This window comes from Clinocottus analis, unplaced genomic scaffold (genome assembly GCF_023055335.1).
Source record: "Clinocottus analis isolate CAN_PGR_092001 unplaced genomic scaffold, fCliAna1.0.p SCAF_9, whole genome shotgun sequence".
Lineage (NCBI taxonomy): Eukaryota > Metazoa > Chordata > Actinopteri > Perciformes > Cottidae > Clinocottus > Clinocottus analis.
This window is the reverse complement of record NW_027176251.1, coordinates 7558080-7576565: the sequence shown is the minus strand read 5'-3', so window position 1 is coordinate 7576565 and position 18486 is coordinate 7558080. Positions and strand designations below refer to the sequence as shown.

Sequence of the window (18486 nt, the reverse complement as noted above, 5' to 3'; positions counted from 1 at the left end):
ACAACAAATGGAATTCAGCCTTGGAGATATTAGAATAAAATAACTAAAATCTGTACGTTTAAACCAAAAGTCATAACTTTTTTCACTGTTCAGTTATAAAATACAATTCAGATACTTTGTCAGATACTCAGTACAACCCACTCATCAAGAAACAACAAAAAGGTTTTAACTTGACCCTCAAGCTATCGACTTCAGACGAGGATATCTGGCATGCGTTTTAAATTCTGCGGATTAGAGAGATCCTCTTCTTGGTTGGTGCAGACTGTGAAACTCTTAAGTCATGGAAGTCATGAGGTAAATTTTGATACAAGGAATATAATTTGGCCACACAAGGCTCACTTGATGTGTCCGAGTGACACATCAAAGCCTAAACAACACAGATAACAAGGCTGCATAATAACATACAAAATATGCAGATTAAGTACAAAGTTGCAAAAATAAACACACATATAGTTAAACATAATATTGACAAGATTTAATGTTTTCATTGGTAATATCAACAGATGTCATAGTTTGATATAAATATAAACTTGCACTTGAGATATTAGCTATTAAATAGTCGAAAAAGCACGTTGCAAGCTAGTCAGTCCAATGATACAGCGATGTTTCAGGTGGATCAGGAAAGAAACCAAATGTGAGTTCATGATTACCTCGACGTAAAAAAGGCACTAGGCACTTATCAGGAGGGGGAAAGAAGCTTATTTGTTCTTCCACTGGCCAACGTAGCTAATGTATTTAAAAACAGACCTCTCATCGATTCTACTAATCCACCACCCAAACATGATTATACAACTCTCACTTCATGGCTGGTTACCTGCCAAACTGGCTGATTGAGCTGAAGCACTCCGCACGCACAGAGAGCAGCAGCAGTTCACTGTCGCAGTGTTAATTCCTGCCCTGCTTGTTATCGTACAAGGAGAGGGGAGGATGAGAGGTGAAAAGTGACAAGGGACGGTTGATGGGTAATTATGTCCCATCCTGCATAGCAGCAACATCGCTTTAGCTTTTATAACTTTAAAACCTACATTTCTTCGCATGTGCAAGTCTGAAGGGATAACTGTAAGAACAACTTACCGACACAGACGTGGTCAGTTGTGTTTCTTCCATTGGGGTCTTGCAAACCCTCTTAAATTACACCCAACGCTACATCCACAGTATGTTTCAATACGTTCTTTGAGTCTTTCATAACGAGGAACATCTGGCTCCCTAGTGTCTCTACCTCACTGACTTAAAAAGGAATCTATGTGTCATGGAAAAACTCCACTGTTGCAGACTTCCTACAAGCAAACAATGTTTTCTTTTTTTTCATACAGTGTACCCTAGCGGTGCTATGTCTTCTTTTTGCTCCTTCCCATTCCTCCTGAAAGATGTAGAGTATTTGCAGGGGCAGACAATTTGTGGGCCTGAAGGTCAAGTTTCTGCCGAAGGATCCCTGTGAGAATGAACTCCGCTGTGACCACTGGGAGGGATGCAGAGAGAGCCGGGCCGCAGAGCAGCCAGTCCTCCTCACAGGAAATCACGACAGTCCGAGGCTGAGAGGAGAGGAGTAGAGGGAATGATCACAGATGTGTCAGATGATAAAATAAACAGACTATTGTAAAAATGAAGGTCATTTACTGTATGTGAGGCCTAGGGGAGGAAGTTTAAAGGTACCTTATGAGAAGAGGGCATTTTAGGAAGGAAGGTAGCTCCACTGGAGGAGATTATGTCTTTCATGTGAACTGGCTCTGGTTTCACTGACTTTGTAACATGGATCTCATAGTCCTGACAGAAAGAAAAAGCAGACAAGAGAACGCCTCCATAAATCAATATACAGTAAGGTTCAGGAATGAAATTTGGCATTTTATGTGTATACCTGATCCAATTTAAGCTAGTATCAGCATGGTATGTGGTATCAACGTATCTAAGATAGTGATCTGAACGCTGCAAGGTAGAAAGGGAAACAGAAATGGAAGCATTGCTGCCCGCATCCATCCGTAAAGTGCCCATAAACATAATTGGTACTTTAACAATTAATGTTAAATTACTGCCCACAAGCCAAAGTGTTGTGGCAAACAATCTTCATCTGCTCATGAAAATCTGAATGAATGAAACATCTGGGCATGTTCAACAAAGAGCCTGAGAGGTTTAAAATGTATCAAAATGTCAAGGTTTTTAGGGCTTTTGTTGCACTGAAGATGATTCTGACTCGAGCGTGTCTGGATGATGCTATACCTCATACCTCACTGTGTCTTATTATCCACCAACCGTGTGCCATCTGCCAAGGGAACCACCACGATGACACTCTGTCAACCTCTCACTCAGAGAAGCAATACAAGCACAGAAATAGATATGGCTGTTTTAAGTGTACCTGTAAAAGAGACTGACTGCTGGCAATCCTCAGAGACTCCTGCAAGCAGAAATTGAACTTCTTCTCCTGCTCTGGATCCTTCACAACAAACGCATTAGGAGACAGGAAGCTCCCAGCCTTACCACTCTGAAACACAGGGGGAGTGGAGAGAGACAACAAGGATGCTGTCTATGTGACTCTACCTTCACATGTATTTATCAGAGAAAGAAAACTGGCCCCAGACTAGTTTTAACGGCTAATATAGCAACTAACCTCATCCAGCCAGTGTGTGTTGACAATGGGGACTCCTTTCGCCACCGCACACAGGAACTTGACGGTCCTGCGCACCTTATCAGTCACCAGGAAGTTCATGTCTGCCACTCCTTTAGCCATGCTGCCTCCCAAACAAGCCAATACTCTCTCCCCTTCTTCATCCATCACACCTGTGAACAGCACCTGAGAGAGACAGACGCATCTGATGTTCAGAGGTCACAACCACGTCAACTCACATGAATATTACTGAACAGGTTTCTGGTTATCTGTCGTCCTGTGAGGTTTGAAGTGGAAGAAACGGGGCGTTGAAACAAATCCTTTAAAGTTAACAAAGTACAGCGTGATGCATTTTGTATCATTTTGGTTACATTATCACTCCTAATGAATAATAGAACAGTGTGCTTAGAGGGAACTTAAGCACAAAAGAAACAATTGATTTGCACAAACAAAGCCAAACTAACTTAAATTGTTAAGTTTGACTGAATCGCTATGAATCCTGACACAAAGAGTGAATGTGTGACATCTTTATTGCCCCAAGGAGAAACTGTTTTGCTTAAAAAAAAACATATAGGACATCATCATGTTATATTAACAGTATCAAAAAGAAAACAAGCGTAATTTGGGAAATGAACAGCTTTTTAAGCAGCTGCAGTGAAGTGATACCTCTTTGTCCACATGTGGAATACTACACCCACATCCTGAAGAATAAAGTAAAGATTCAGGCCTGAGAGGGTGCAGTGAACCGGCTGTGAGTTACATGCATGCCGCTATCTTGCCACCCAGTTGAACAACCCTGTCCCGTCTGTTTTTGTTGTGTTCAAACAATACACTCCCCCCTGCATACAACGATCAACATATTCTGAATGAAGCTCTTTTAAAACAATATCAGCATAATGTGATCGTCATTACGGTCAAATTGGCCTTTTCTGGATAATTTTGTCAATCTGACAAATTTGACCAGATGTGTACAAAGACATATAAAACCTTGTAGGCCTGTCTGGCAGCTCGTGATTGACCGCCGGCTGCCGGGGAAGCAGAGGAGGCGCGGCGGGTCTTGGCCACAGGTGAGGAGTCCACAAGAGCTTGTCGCTTCCGGGATACACTGCTGGTCTCTGTCTGGGGCTGTAAAAAGGAAGAGAGATGGGGGAGGGGAGACAAGGACAAACAATGGACAAGGACAAGCAAGAAAAATAGGAGAAGGATCAGAATTAAATCATGTAGAAATATGTGCAGCGAAGAAAGCAAAGAACATAAAGCGTATGAGTAGGTAGTGACTGTGAAACCACTAAACCACTTATTTCATTAGTGTATTAATGGCGATGTATAGCGGCTCAGGCTACTCTTGTTGCTGAGAGAGTTGAAGATGCAGGCCGCACCGAATGTGATTGCAGTATATTATGAAGGCCGGAAAGGCTGACTCAGAGAAAAATGCACCAGGGCCTTTAGCCGAGGTAAAAGCCTTCCTCCTCAAGGATAGACGTTCTTGGTCACTAATTGTATACTACTCAGTGTTCCATTTGGTCTGATTTATTCTTCAGCCCTACTGTATTTTTCTCACTCAAACAACAACTTCTGATACCTTAAAATGTCCAATGCATGTTTAAAATGTAAGTCATTAAGTCACCTCTGATTCCTCCAAATGTGTATTCTGGTCAATGGATGCTGCACTTTGTTCCTGCTTCTCTTTCTTCAGTTTCTGGACCACTGATGGCCGACCTCTGCCTCTCTTCTCAACTGTCACCTCCATTTTCTCACTTTCTTCCATCACCTCCGATCCAGCGGAGGAATCTTTTGCATTCTTCTTAGCTCGAGTGCTGGATGCCCGACCTTTTCTCATAACTTGGACTCGACTCTCATCTTTTGTTTCCTCTTTTGCTGCCTCTGCTGTTTGGGCTTTCTCCTTCGCTTTGGATACTTTGGAGCTACAACTGGCCTCCTCATCCGTATTCACCTCCAACTCTCTTTTTCTTCCGTCTCTTTTCCCTTTAGCCTCCGCTCCGTCACTCACCGCAGGAGCCACTCGTGTCTCCACGGTCTCACTCTTTACCACCTTTGGGACTCTGCCCCTGACATTCCTTTTAAGCATAGGTGAATCTTCACTGGCACACTCCGGACTTGAAGGGGCTTTCTTATCTCCAGCAGAAGCTTTAGAAGCATTTGCATTAGCTCGCTGTCGCCCTCTGGTGGTACTAGCCTGCTGAGAATCTGTCTTCTCAATGTCTTTGGTCACCTCATTATAAGATTCTTCTGCTCTTGTGCCTTTTCTGCCTCTGGCTGCAAGTTTGGGAGCTAAATTCTGTCCACTCTGACTATTGATAGGACGGAAAGAGTCTGACTCTGTTTTCCTCCTTCTTCCTCGCTGCCTGCCTCCTCTTCCTCCGCTCAAGCTGCAGCTGGAAATCTCAGAGCTGGTGGAGTTGGACCTGGAAAGGACTCCCTGAGGAGAACTATCATAGCTGTCCTGATGTGTTGGCTCTGCAGCGATAGTCCTCCTGTTGCTGCTTCTGGCGGCGGCAGCCTGCGGCGGCCCACTGGTCCTCTTGGCTCCTCGGCCTCTCCCCCGGCTCCCCCGAGGGGTCACACTGGAAGCAGACCTCTCCGAGCTGACGGAGTTGGAAGAGCTGGAGCGAGATCGGGTTCTCCTTGCCGGGACGTCGTCAATGTCTAATCTGGCGGAGTCTTCGTGTGGCTCTGTTGTACGCGGGGCAGCCCTTCGACCTTTTGCGGGTGTTTTGGGGTTGTTTTCTTTTTTCTTGTTTTCTTGTTGCTCTTTTGTTTGTTTTTCTTTTGCCTCTTTTTCTTGTTTTTCTTCTGGTTCCTTCCTCTCCCTCTCAAGTCTTTCTTCTCGTTCCCTCTCTGCTGTCTTCACTCTCTCTTTTTCCTCCTCCTCCTCTCTTTCCTTTTCGGTTCTCTCTTTCTCTTCTCTTTCCAACTTTTCTATTTCTGCCTTTTCACGCTCTAATCTCAGTTTTTCTTCCTTCTTTCTTTCCTTTTCTATTCTCTCCTTTTCTTTTCTTTCTTCTTTTTCACGCTCTAATCTCAGTTTTTCTTCTTTCTTTCTTTCCTTTTCTATTCTCACCTTCTCTTCCCTTTCTGCCTTTTCACACTCTAATCTCAGTTTTTCTTCCTTCTTCCTTTCCTTTTCTATTCTCTCCTTCTCTTCCCTTTCTGCCTTTTCATGCTCTAATCTCAGTTTTTCTTCCTTCTTTCTTTCCTTTTCTATTCTCTCCTTCTCTTCCCTTTCTGCCTTTTCACGCTCTAATCTCTCTTTCTCTTCCTTCTGTTTTCTTTCCTTCTCTAATTGTTTTTCTTTTTGTGCCTTATCAGCTCTTTCCTTTTTATCTTCTTCCTTTCTTTCCCTCTCTATTCTTTCTTTTTCTGCTCTCTCTTGCTCAAGTCTGAACCTTTCTGCATTTTCAGCCTGCATGCTTTCTTGCTCTTCTCTATCTTTTCTTTCCCTTTCTAATTTGTCTTGTTCTTCCCTCCCTTTTTCCTGTACTTTTATTAGGTTGATATTTTCAGCGTTTTGTCTTTCCGTTTCAAGCATTTCCTCCTCCTCTTCGCTATCTTTCTGATGCCTTGTATATTTTTTCCCTCTAGCGTGTTTAGCCTGTTCTACCTCCTCCTCCTCCTCCTTCTCTTCCTTCTCCTCCTCATCTTCAGGCCTTGATTTTCCTCTCCTTCCTCGAGTAGTTGGCAAGGCCTTCATTTTCCCTCTTGTCGGTCTCTTGGAAGGTTCAGAACACTCTGCCTGCTCCTTCTCTTCTCTCAATCTTGTCTGTGTCCTTCTTCTACCTCCAACAGTCGCGCCACTGGTTTCAGTTTGACTCCCTTTTCCTCTCCGATACTGTTGGACAGTTTTAATTTCTACAGTGGAGGCCTCAGGATTTGTGAGCGGTTGTGTGTCCTCTTCTTGAATTGGCTTTGCTCTACTTTTTCTGCTTTCACCCACGATCATGGGCTGGGATTCAACAGCAGAGACTGATGAAATAGTAAGGGGCTGTGTCTCCTCCTCTTCAAGTTGCCGTGCCTTTGCTTTTCTTTTTCTAGGACCTGGAATTGAGAGCTCTTCATCACTTTGATCACGTATACATGTATCCAACGGCTGAGTTTCAACAACAGAAACTCCCGAACTAGTGAGGGGCTGCGATTCCTCTTCAAGTTGCAATGGTTTTGCTCTCCTTTTCCGTGGACCTGGAATTGAGTCCTCTTCATCACTTTCTCCATCTTCACCTGTATCCATTGGCTGAGTTCCAACAGTGGAGAGCTCAGAGTTTGTGAGTGTTTGTGTCTGCTCGTCTTCGAGCCCCAGCTGCTTTGTGTTTCTTTTTTGTGGACCTGGAATTGAATCCTCAACATCACTTTCCTCATTTCCACTTGTAGCCATGGGCTGAGTTTCAGGGACACCAATGTGCATTGGCTGCGTTTCAACAAGTAAAGCGTGAGAGTTTGTGAGAGTTTGTGTCTGCTCTTCTTTAAGCTGGTGTGGCTTTGCACTTCTTTGTGGAATCAAGTCCTCATCATCACTTTCCTCATTCTCACTTACATGCATGGGCTGAGTTTCAGCCACAGAAGGAGCACCATGGAGGTGCCTCTTCTGAGGTTGCGCTGCCTCCACGTGTTCTTCTCTCTCTGCTGTTACATGCTGTGGGCTGGGCTGAACTTGTAGTACAGAGGAAATAGGATTTTCTTCATCCAAACTTTCCTCGTCCTCCTCCTCCAAGGCAAACATAGGTTGGGTTGCAGCCATGGCGAGAGTAGATGAGGTGGGAAGGTGGAAAGGCTGAGTCTCAGCAGTAGCTGTGTTTTTTCTCTCATCTTCATCGGTTTCACTGTTGGGCTCGGAAATATATGCCTGTGTTTCTTCCAGGGCTAAATCTTCCCGGCCTTCTTTTTCAGACATTACTGGACATCTGGCAGGTTCCTGATCCTCTCCATTTACTTGCAGATTTGAATTATTCTCCAAGGAAGTTCTGTCTACATATGCTTGGGTATCTTCCAGATTTGCACCCTCCACCACAGAGACAAAAGCTTGGGTGCTCTCCATGGCGAGAGCTTGGGCCTGACCCTCCAGGTGGCTGCTTTCAGACAATCCTAGCTGGAAAGACCCTCCTTGAATGCACTGTTCGCCTTTTTCGCCAACAGAGGACCTGGTGGACTCGTTGTTGTGGTCCTTTGGAGGGTCGCCCTGGCAGTCTCTGGTCTGAAGAATGAAGGACTGAGTCTCAGCCACAACACACAAGTCATCCTCCAGGCTGTCGGTGCAGGGATACAATTCTATAGGTCTTGCACCTGGAAGACGACAAAACACAAAAGTGTGAGCAAGGTTCAAATTAATGCTTCACCTCTGATATACCCATATATTTATAAACTGAAACAAAGTTATGTGTCAAAAGTTTACTCACGTCTAAAAGGACCTGATGAAGGAATCAGGAAAGCCTGCGTCTCCACATCTTCCAGTTCTCCTTCTTCTGAAACCATCCCAAAGGAAAAAAAAACAAAAACAAATTACATTATATTAAAAAGGCATTTTAAACTTAGGCTTATATTTTGTATTAAAATGCCAAATACAGTGGATCAACGAGGGCATGATGCGTCTTGAATTTGAGAAAAGGAGGTCCACTTTAAAGGGATCATTTAAAAATATAAATAAACCTAAGTTCCTGTCATTGATTCCTTTGATTATTCAACTAGTTGTTCTGACCCCTTTCTATTTGGATCGCCGATTATCTTTTTTTTCTTGTATTATATATTTGTTCATGATCAGTTTTTAAGTTATTTAAGAAAGTTTTGCACACATGGGAAGTTATTCTAGAAAGAGCCACTGCAAAATGCTTGTTCTCTCAATCTAATGTAGCAAAAGGCAAATCTTTACTTATGATGGGGAGTTTAATTGTGTAACTGTATTTTCTTTTCTTTGTCATTGTTTGTACTGTTGATACTGTTTTGTGGTATTGCGTTGAATTAAGTGTATTAAAAAAGCTATACAAGAATGAAAGTTTTTGTCTAAAGACCAAACAAAAATAAACTGGAAAAAAATGAATATGTAATATCTTCTAGAGCTGCAACAATTAGTTGATTAAGAGAAAATCAAGAGGCAACCAATTTGATCATTGCTTAAATGTTTCAGTCATTTTTCAAGTAATAAAACGCCCGGTTGTAGCTTTTTTAATTTTTTGGAAAATTAATATATATGATATACAAATGAGGCAATACTGAACACCATCTATCTGCAGCCTAGATGCATTTCATTAAGTTAATATTTGAAAATGGACGGATTACCTGACGCCTGTACCGGAGTAGAGCAGTTTTGCTGAAGGGGAACCAGCAACCCAGGTGTAATTTCTCTGCGCAGGCTGGGAATCTGGTTCTCACCTGCCTCTCCAAAATCTACTTCCTTATCTTCCACATCTGTGTCACTGTCCACTGTGAGGGAGGCTGGATTGACTCCGCCCGCACCGGGTGGCACACTGGATTCATCAACATCTGTGTCTGCATCTGAATCTGACTGAAGAGCTTCTGACGTGGTACCAAGATCGACAGACAAGGTTGAGACAATGACAGGTATGAGCAGAGAAGAGTTGTCTTCCTTTTCTGTGTCACTGTCAGACAGAACATCTAAAACAGCTCCTGAACTCGCAGTGGTGACGGACTCGGTGACAGCAGACACCACCGGGAGTTCACTGATGGCGACGACAGGAAAAGATTCATCATCTGTGTCACTGTCTAGATTCAGGCTGTGAGGCACAGCAGGGGCAGATTCAATTGGCTTGATATCTAATCTAGAAGGAGTTTCGTCTATTTTAGAGCATGAATTATTTGTTCCACATTGCTTTTCTTCCTCTTCCTCAATATCTGTATCACTGTCTAGGTGAAAATCGTTGCGCTGCGTAGAAGAGGAAGAGTCAGCCGCGTGTGAGCTTTGAAGTGATGCTGGGTTTGCTTTAATAGCAGTGTCTGACACGTCGTCATCATCCACATCAGTATCACTGTCCATAGTGATGCCTTCTGTCTGAATAACTGAAATAACATGAGGAGGTTTAGTGTGGTGAGCAGAGGAAGGCACAGATTTGGGAACTTCGTGTAAGGCATTCTCATCGACATCTGAATCGCTGTCCATGTGAAACTGGGCTGTGTTTGGTGGCTGATCAGCTTGTTGGTTTGTATTTAAGGTTACTGGGCCTGCAGGTGCCACCATCGCTTCCTCTCCCTCCATATCAGTGTCACTGTCCATGTCAAATACAGGGATTGCATCTGTTAAGACTGCTGGGGGAAATACGGGCATTTCATCTTCTCCAGTAAGACTGACATTGCTTTCCTGTTTCCCTGTCACATGTTGTTCACTTTCCTCAGACTTCCTCCCTTCCAGTGTTGCTCTTTCTTCCTCCTCGTCACTGTCGGCCACAATTGCAAGTGTCTTTTTGTTCTTTAGCTGACGTTGCCCCATCTCTACGTCTGGCTCCTCCTTACTGAAGCTTACATGTCTGGAAGGCCTATTTTTAGTGGAGGAGGACGGCGTGATTGGACTTTCATCCTCACTGTAAAACAGTGAAAAAAGGGTGATCAGCGTTACAATTCAGAAATGAATTAACTGTTTCAATGCCCTTACTTACAGAGATTTATAATGTCTGTGTTACATTTTATTATGTTATGAATGTACATATTTTAAAAGCCCAAAGTAAGATGCTACTAATATACCTTTCAGGGACGATTTTGTTTGTGGGACTCAGGAATGTTGAGCAGTTGGGACCTGATATATGGGAGTCAGAATCGGACACTGCAAAAAATAAAAAATAAAGATGTAAAACCTAAGATAGAAAAAAAGGGCTTAATTTCCAGAAGTACTTGCATGATTTAACATACCTGGAGTCTTGTGCCTTCTTTCTCCTTTTTCTTTGTCTGAGGCAGAGTCCGAGTCAGATTCTGGGACCAGGGTCCCCTCTGGCTGGGTTGGAGTTTGCTCAAAGAATAGGCAACTGGTTCTGACAGGAGTCTTCCTTGTGTCCTCGTGACCAGGTAATGACACACCAGACTTTGAAGCCCTATTAACATATTGCTGGCTCCCTGTGCTCATGTCACCTCTCATATCTCCCGAGTCATCTGGCCACCTAGCATTTACCCCTGAATTTCTGCTCACAGGAGTCATCGTATGGCCTTTAGAGGAGACTGTGTCTATAGTGCAGTTGACATATTGACATGGGATGTCTGCCACCACCAAATTGTCACGTTCACTGAGGGCATAGCGTACATGAGGAGTCAGCTTGAAGTGGCCCTTGCTGGTCCCATTCATGCTCCCTAGGTCCCAAATCAATGCCTCTGTGTCCACTTTATTGCGAGGACCTTTTCCCCTGTAGACAGAGAGGCTGATGGTGGCATGCTTCTTGGATATTGAGGGTGCTGACAAGGGCAGGCTGCAGGTGTTGGGGTCACGGCCCACCACATTATCTCCCAAAAAGAGGGGCAACTCTGGGTGACAGAGAACATCCATTAGTAAATGCAGGGACGCGACCTGTTTATGCAAGTTAAATCAACAAAGTATTGGTGTAATAACAGCAGTAGTAAGCCACTCACCTGTCTCAGGGATGTGTTCATTTTTTAAGATGCACAGTTTTGCCAATGGTCGTCCCTTCTCGTTTTCATTCTCCTCTGTATTTTCTTCCTCATCTGACTCCAAGATTGAGTCACTGATCACTTGAGTGGCGTCCATTCCTCACACAGGGTTAGGCAGGACGACTGCTGGGCCTGTATTTAAAGACGGACAAATGGCTACTACGTCCGTCTCCAGCAACGGTACTTCAACTGGCCCTGAAAACATCAGTTCACATGATGATCAGGCAACTGCATGCGGCTAACGTCGGCCTTAAAAGCTGATTGGTGATCTCTTTAGCGATATGTTCCCGTTGTATTCTAGCTAACTTCCACTTTGAAGAATAAAGTAAAGCTGACTTAATTTATATTGAACGTGTGCGAAAGCCTGCTTCCGGTCAGCATAAGAACTAAAGTAAAAAAAAGGAAGACGTTATCCGTAACTCAGACGTCAACATCGCAACCCCATGTTATAAGAAACCCAAGAACCCATTGTGAGATTAACGCTGCGTCTTTATTATTAATGAAACACATTGCAAAACCAACGTACTACCAGGACGATTAAATCTAACTGTACCTTTAAACTTGCAGGAAGTTTAACGTTAAAACATTATTCGAGGTGCTTGACCGTTAAACACCCAACTGCATGGCAACATTTTCCAATGAGCTCGAATATGCAATGTTGATGCATTTTAAGTTTGTCTTTACATTTTATTAAAAAGGTTGTACACTAACCTCATGCCTCCCTTCACACGCTTTTCTCGGTGACGATATAATAAATAAATAAACATGCACATCCGGGAAGTAATAAACCACGCCCACAAAAGGCGTTCCAACCGCATGGTATTGGTCAATATATCAGTCACTCAAACTTGAATCTGTTGCCATTGGTCAATGAACCCCAGTCTAATTTTAAAAGATTCTGATTGGACCACCATTTCCCGCACAAGCGTATCTTAAAGGGGCCACCACACAATCTGGCCGAAAGGAACAAATCTTCCTGCCTGGATAAGTTACACAGGTTTGGGGAAAATGTTCTGATAGATAGTTAGAAAGATGTATGTTATCCAGTAGCTTAGGCCTACTTCTTTGTTTTTGTTACCATATCCTTTTAAGTTTGCTTTCAGTTACAGTTTATAAGATGTCCAAATATATTATATTTTTAATACAGTTCAGAAGTAGCCTCATCATCGATATTTAAATACTTTGTACGGATACAACTATTTTTTAGATAGATGCAATACTAAAGCATAGCACCCTTGAGAAGGGCCTTGAAGTAGGTGCTGCTTTATTACTGAAACATTAAGGACCTGTCTTGAGTCACTTTGTCAAAGGTACTTGAGTTTAAGACCATTAATATTTCAATTTGGTGATTATATTTTGCATACTTTGTCACACAGTACATTTTGGGCCTGTGTGGGAGGAGTATGGGGACTGCAGCTAATTTTGCCCTGGTGCCTTGTTGCAGGTTAAGCTAGGCATTCTTTGGGCCCCAGCAACAGTTTGAAGTCTTACATTTATCTAAATAAATAGTAATGCATAGTTGATGCACCTTTATCTCCACCTCCACTCTCTCTCAAGAAATTTGAATGCAAAGCCTTACAAGAAACTATATACACATACAATTGTTAATATTTGTTGAGTTGTAAAAATATTGAAGTATTCCAAAATAATTATACGACATTGTTGCTTGGTCTAAGTATGTGGAACTGCATCTTGGCACAGAGAAAGATATTGGTCTGACTATCATCTTGCTAACTGTTTTATAGTTGAATGAACAGACATTAAACCGTCTTATCCATGGATAACCAAACTGAATGGCACAGCTTCTTTTTTTGTAGCTGCATGAAACAGCACATATTAAATGCACATTAGAATCCACTACTACGGAAACTGCTGATTCATCCATCTCTGGAAATCCCCCTCAATATTCAATTTTTTGTGTTTAAACTGTTTTAAAATGTGATTGAGATGTGACGGTTGAGTTGTAGTTGATGTTTTATCAGACACATAAGAAAAATGTAACTCATTAATTAAAGGCAAACACATTTTCATTTGAGTTTATTTGCAATAAATCACAATGGATATCTATGCTAAATTGTAATTCTAGCAATCCTTCAGACACTATGTTTGTTCTGGGTCACTAAGTGGTTGGCATTGATGTCTTGACTTTCTCAATTTTTTTCTTCAAGCATCATCTTCAGCCTCCTCCTCAAATTCCCCCTCTTCCTCAGCAGTGGCATCCTGGTACTGCTGATACTCAGACACCAGGTCATTCATGTTGCTCTCTGCTTCAGTGAACTCCATCTCATCCATACCTTCACCTGTGTACCAATGCAAGAAGGCCTTACGGCGGAACATGGCTGTGAACTGCTCTGAGATACGCTTGAACAGCTCCTGGATGGCTGTGCTGTTGCCAATGAAAGTGACAGCCATCTTGAGGCCACGGGGTGGAATGTCACAGACGGCGGTCTTCACGTTGTTGGGGATCCATTCGACGAAGTAACTACTGTTCTTGTTCTGGACATTCAGCATCTGCTCGTCAACTTCCTTCATGGACATGCGCCCACGGAACACCGCGGCAACGGTCAGATAACGGCCGTGACGTGGGTCGCATGCAGCCATCATGTTCTTGGCGTCGAACACCTGCTGGGTGAGCTCGGGAACTGTGAGGGCTCTGTACTGCTGGCTGCCTCTGCTGGTCAGGGGTGCGAAGCCAGGCATGAAGAAGTGCAAACGGGGGAATGGCACCATGTTGACAGCCAGTTTGCGAAGATCAGCATTGAGCTGACCGGGAAAGCGCAGGCAAGTGGTGACCCCACTCATGGTGGCCGACACCAGGTGGTTGAGGTCTCCGTAGGTGGGTGTGGTCAGTTTCAGAGTACGGAAGCAAATGTCGTACAGGGCCTCATTGTCAATACAGTAGGTTTCATCTGTGTTCTCTACAAGCTGGTGCACTGAGAGGGTGGCATTGTAGGGCTCAACCACTGTGTCCGACACCTGAGGACAGAAAACACACAGACTCATTCTTCAGTCTCATGATCTTAGAGGAGAAAAAAAGTAAGGCAAGATAAACTCAAATTAAAACCCAAACTGTGTATGTCTAAGTGTATGTTACCTTGGGGGAGGGCACCACACTAAAGGTGTTCATGATACGGTCTGGGTACTCCTCGCGGATCTTGCTAATGAGCAGGGTTCCCATACCGGACCCAGTTCCTCCACCAAGAGAGTGGGTGAGCTGGAAACCCTGCAGGCAGTCACAGCTTTCCGACTCTTTGCGGACCACATCTAGGACTGAGTCCACTAACTCAGCTCCCTCTGTGTAGTGACCCTTGGCCCAGTTGTTTCCAGCACCGCTCTGACCTAGAGGAGAAGAAGCAACATACAGGTGAGCCATTCTTGCCTGCTCATAAAAAGGCCCAAGTCATTCAGTATCATGAGAATATGGCTTTATTTCACCCACCAAACACAAAATTGTCAGGTCTGAAGATCTGCCCAAAGGGTCCAGACCTCACAGAGTCCATGGTGCCAGGCTCCAAGTCCACCAAGATGGCTCGAGGCACATATTTGCCTCCTTCATGAATAAGAGAAAAGGCAGGGAGAGAGGGAGAAAACATACCAATTCATAACACAATAAACCACTTTTTAAAGTGATACACAGGCTATTTAATGTGAGAAACATGAATATGTAACAACATGTCTTAAATTATAACTCAGAATGAAATGGCAAAGTTGAGGATGTGTTTCCATAATATAACTCTAGATATTAACTTACCAGTGGCCTCATTGTAGTAAACACTGATCCTGTCCAGCTGCAGGTCACTGTCTCCGTGATAAGTCCCAGTGGGATCGATGCCATGCTCATCGCTGATGACTTCCCAGAACTGCCAACAAAAAATTGAAGGTATCACTTGACAGTTGCTTCCAAAGAAAGTACACATGTAACCAGTTGCAATGCAGTTTATGAGGCCAGAGACTTTAATTGACTTTTTTTTTGTTGCATTTTTGGATTCTTATGAAAATAACAGATTTTGATATTTCTTTCACCAAGCCATTTATATTAACTCATTTAATACAATGCAGCTGTTGTTATTGCCTGCCTTTTGCTGAAAAGTTATCAAGTGATGATGAAGCAAAACGCAGTTCTTTTAAATCTAAATGCAGAGGAGGGAGTACAAAGGGGCGACAGATCACTCCAGGGGAAACACTGAAAAGAAAATTGCATTTGTGAGCAGTCACACTACACTGGAGACACTGCTCGTCTTCAGATCTGTATTCATGTCTTGTTCACTCTTTAAAGACCACACTCACACGGTGTATGTATTAAATCTCATCAGTAGGCGGGACTGCTGCATAAACCGCCAGACATTGCTTGCACATATTTTTGTGATATCTTCCAACTGAGGCTTTTTTCCGTCATTTTCCGCAAACAGCAGCAGTAGGAGGATTTTGAGTAATCTGGATAAGCAGGCTGTATTGCTGCTCAATACTTAAGAGATTAGGAGTCAGCGGTAGTCTGAGTATCATGACATTTACATAAGACCATGTAAAACCAAAATGACCAAGTGACCTTAATATGAAGGAGATCACAGCAGGATAAAGAGAAACGAGAGTTGAGAAAGAACGCCCAAAAGGTTAAGAAACTGTCAGACGTGAAAGTGACACAGTAGATGGCTATCAGTAAAGACTGCAAGTATTCGTAGTGAAAGAATGGGGACAATAAGCAGGAAGGCAAAACCACACCCTGACCTCATTCGCCACATAGCTCTTCAGCAATTCTGTCAATCATATTCACTGGACATCTGAGTCAATGAGTGCTGAGGGACTCAACAAATTTGGATCCTCATTGCCAGTAGGAATTTTAACACCATACTGGACAATACAAAGGCACAAATTATGCTCCATGCTTTAGAAGGAGAGATTCACTGCAATAACTCCAATTGCATAAACCTATACACTATTTACTGCAGTTTACATTATCTGGTGCAACTGCTATACAAATTCAATAAAAAGTAGTTATGGTGGTTATATGTTGCATTTATTTCTGGGAGCCCTTCTTAAGGCATTGTCTGCAATCGCATATTAGTTGTGAACCCAATGACTTCACCCACTGTGCATCAGCTGTTTGCTCCATTCCTCCCCCACCCTTTCCCTAATATGGTTAAGAGAGGAAATACACTGCTTCCACAGACAGGCTCTGCTTTACTGGACATTCAAATCTCTGTCAGCATAGCACAATAATAATGATGTATCCCGTAATACATTGGCCATTGATAGATCTCTAAACCAGTATTCAATAGGGAAAGAGTTACGTGTGCGTGTGTGTGTGTGTGTGTGTGTGTGTGTGTGTGTGTGTGTGTGTGTGTGTGTGTGTGTGTGTGTGTGTGTGTGTGTGTGTGTTTGAAAGGTTCCATTTAAATATCTGCTTTCTGTAGTAAATGATCAGCTGTAAAACAAAAGGAGGTAATAACCCAGGGACAATAAGGGGCTGTGAAGACCTGGACTGTAGCAGACTGCAATTGTTCCTGTGAGGGTGATGTGAGGCAGACTATAGGGTGTAAGTACACTATAGTATCAAAGGCATTCAAATTAAATGCATAGTTGACAAAAGCAAGTATATAAGAGTATTTCAATGCTCAAAGCACTAATGATGTCTCTCAGAAAATGCACTTTATCAGTCTATTTTAAAAGGAACAATTCTTTCTTCTCCAATTTTCTATGCCACACCCTTTCCACCGCCCCCTGCTTTCTCATCAGCTGAAACAGCTGTCTGCATCTACAGCCTGCAGGAATAAAATCGAATCAATATGCGCTATTGATCCATCAGCCATTTGGGGGTAAAGAACCTAGCCTGCCACCTCAGCTCCCACTCATTGTCTTTGAAATACCAACGAAATGTGTGCATGCAAGACAAAGAATCAAGTGTGGAGTGCGTAATACTGACTGAGGGGGTCTGACAAGTGAAGAATAGACTCGTTTTTTTTCTTTCTTTTCCCCAGACAATATCTTGAGGTCAGCTGAATCCTCAACTGTTCAGACGCAGACTCGCCCGGTGTTGCGTGAACAAAACCAGTGGAGACACAAGAGCCCCTTTATTCCGTTTTTTCAATGTAAGTAAGCAGTCCGCTGCTCCACACCCACCTGCCGGCTACCGCAGTGCTCAAGACACAGACAGAAAGGTTTTGTTGTTTTTTTAAAATCAACATGCATGAGTGATAGTTTATGATTTGTGATGTGCTTGAATACACAAAGCTATATGAGTATGAACGGAATGATGTTTTATTCATGCACAATGAGACAAAAGGAGTCCTTTGTCTTCTGAGAGCCAAACGATCAGCATCATAAAGACTTTTTAAAACTAGATGGGTGTGTCTTACATAATGAGCCGATGTTTTTCTTCTTTTTTTTTACTGTGAGAGTAAACGTTATCAAATAAGTACTTTATCAAAAATGATATTTTCTTACCTTGGCACCAATCTGGTTCCCGCACTGGCCGGCCTGGATGTGAACGATTTCCCTCATAGTGGATGCAAAAGTTTTAACACGACGTGCAGACAAGTCACTTCGAGGCGCCGAGGAGCGGACCCAAGACTAATGTAGAAGTTGAAGACAATGCATTTATATTGTTGGAGCGTTTCCAGAGGGAGGCTGCGGCTAAGAAGTGGGCGTGGCGAGACACAGACACAGCTGCTGCGGACGCGGATTGGCTGAGAAGGCTGAGCCTGAGCCGCGATGAGGAGGGGCGCTGCTGCAGATCAGGCTGTGTAGAGAAGATATAGAGATTGAACAGCATATTACCAGCTGCTGTTCAGTAACAGCCAGTGAATGTCGTCATGCATTGCAGTTTTTTTTACACAGATTAGATTTTAGATTTAAAAGCTGAACAACCAATCAGCATTTCAAATTCAGTCTTGTTACTGTAACACTGCAGAGGAGACAGATGGCAGACATTTCAGTTTTAAACCAGGGACAAGATAGGGTCAGCCAGCTCAAGCCCCTCTTCTTGGGGTCCTTTGTCTCGCCGTAAGGCCCATTTAGTAGCTGTTCTGGAGTTGTTGTTGTTATTGTTGTTGTTGTTGTTGTTGTTGTTGTTGTTGTTTATTATCATATTCAATTATCTTGCTGATTATGTTAGGAACCCATTTGTCTCATGAAACGTTTTTTATTGTAGCTGCTTAATCGTCATGTCTGATGTGTATGTTGGTATAAATATTGTCTTTTGTGAAACAGAGTAGGCTACATCTTGTGATGCAGGACACATTTCAGTAAGCAATGAAGTTAAATCAAATCAAATCTTC

The 18486-nt window shown here is 43.1% G+C and overlaps 2 protein-coding genes across 3 annotated transcripts; both read right to left on the bottom strand.

The window, feature by feature from the left end:
- Window positions 1-460: 460 nt before the first annotated feature.
- On the bottom strand, window positions 461-11563 carry mdc1 (mediator of DNA damage checkpoint 1). Of its 2 annotated transcripts, none has more exons than XM_068569849.1 (11): window positions 11174-11563; window positions 10466-11068; window positions 10301-10379; window positions 8885-10140; window positions 8008-8073; window positions 4227-7894; window positions 3587-3724; window positions 2603-2785; window positions 2351-2476; window positions 1654-1764; window positions 461-1532 (listed from the first exon to the last, which is right to left on the bottom strand). In XM_068569849.1, the coding sequence occupies exons 1-11, from the start codon at window positions 11307-11309 to the stop codon at window positions 1329-1331; spliced, it is 6570 nt and encodes a 2189-aa protein (XP_068425950.1). In that variant the 5' UTR covers window positions 11310-11563; the 3' UTR covers window positions 461-1328. The 2 variants fall into 2 exon arrangements, with proteins under 2 accessions (XP_068425950.1, XP_068425951.1); XM_068569850.1 differs by having other exon boundaries at window positions 8008-8070.
- Window positions 11564-13234: 1671 nt separating this feature from the next.
- On the bottom strand, window positions 13235-17794 carry tubb5 (tubulin, beta 5). The gene is made up of 5 exons (XM_068569851.1): window positions 17654-17794; window positions 14964-15072; window positions 14652-14762; window positions 14307-14551; window positions 13235-14188 (listed from the first exon to the last, which is right to left on the bottom strand). The coding sequence occupies exons 1-5, from the start codon at window positions 17708-17710 to the stop codon at window positions 13376-13378; spliced, it is 1335 nt and encodes a 444-aa protein (XP_068425952.1). The 5' UTR covers window positions 17711-17794; the 3' UTR covers window positions 13235-13375.
- Window positions 17795-18486: the final 692 nt, after the last annotated feature.

What these genes read in the sequence shown, in the direction of transcription:
- mdc1 (XM_068569849.1), bottom strand. Translation starts at nt 11,309, where the DNA reads ATGGACGCCACTCAAGTGATCAGTGACTCAATCTTGGAGTCAGATGAG. An exon ending in TTCATCAGGTCCTTTTAGAC is followed by an intron (nt 7,895 to 8,007) that starts GTGAGTAAACTT and finishes GTCGTCTTCCAG; the next exon opens with GTGCAAGACCTATAGAATTG. An exon ending in CTGCCAGACAGGCCTACAAG is followed by an intron (nt 2,786 to 3,586) that starts GTTTTATATGTC and finishes TGTCTCTCTCAG; the next exon opens with GTGCTGTTCACAGGTGTGAT.
- tubb5 (XM_068569851.1), bottom strand. Translation starts at nt 17,710, where the DNA reads ATGAGGGAAATCGTTCACATCCAGGCCGGCCAGTGCGGGAACCAGATT. An exon ending in TTACTACAATGAGGCCACTG is followed by an intron (nt 14,763 to 14,963) that starts GTAAGTTAATAT and finishes TTATTCATGAAG; the next exon opens with GAGGCAAATATGTGCCTCGA. An exon ending in GTGTGGTGCCCTCCCCCAAG is followed by an intron (nt 14,189 to 14,306) that starts GTAACATACACT and finishes TTCTGTCCTCAG; the next exon opens with GTGTCGGACACAGTGGTTGA.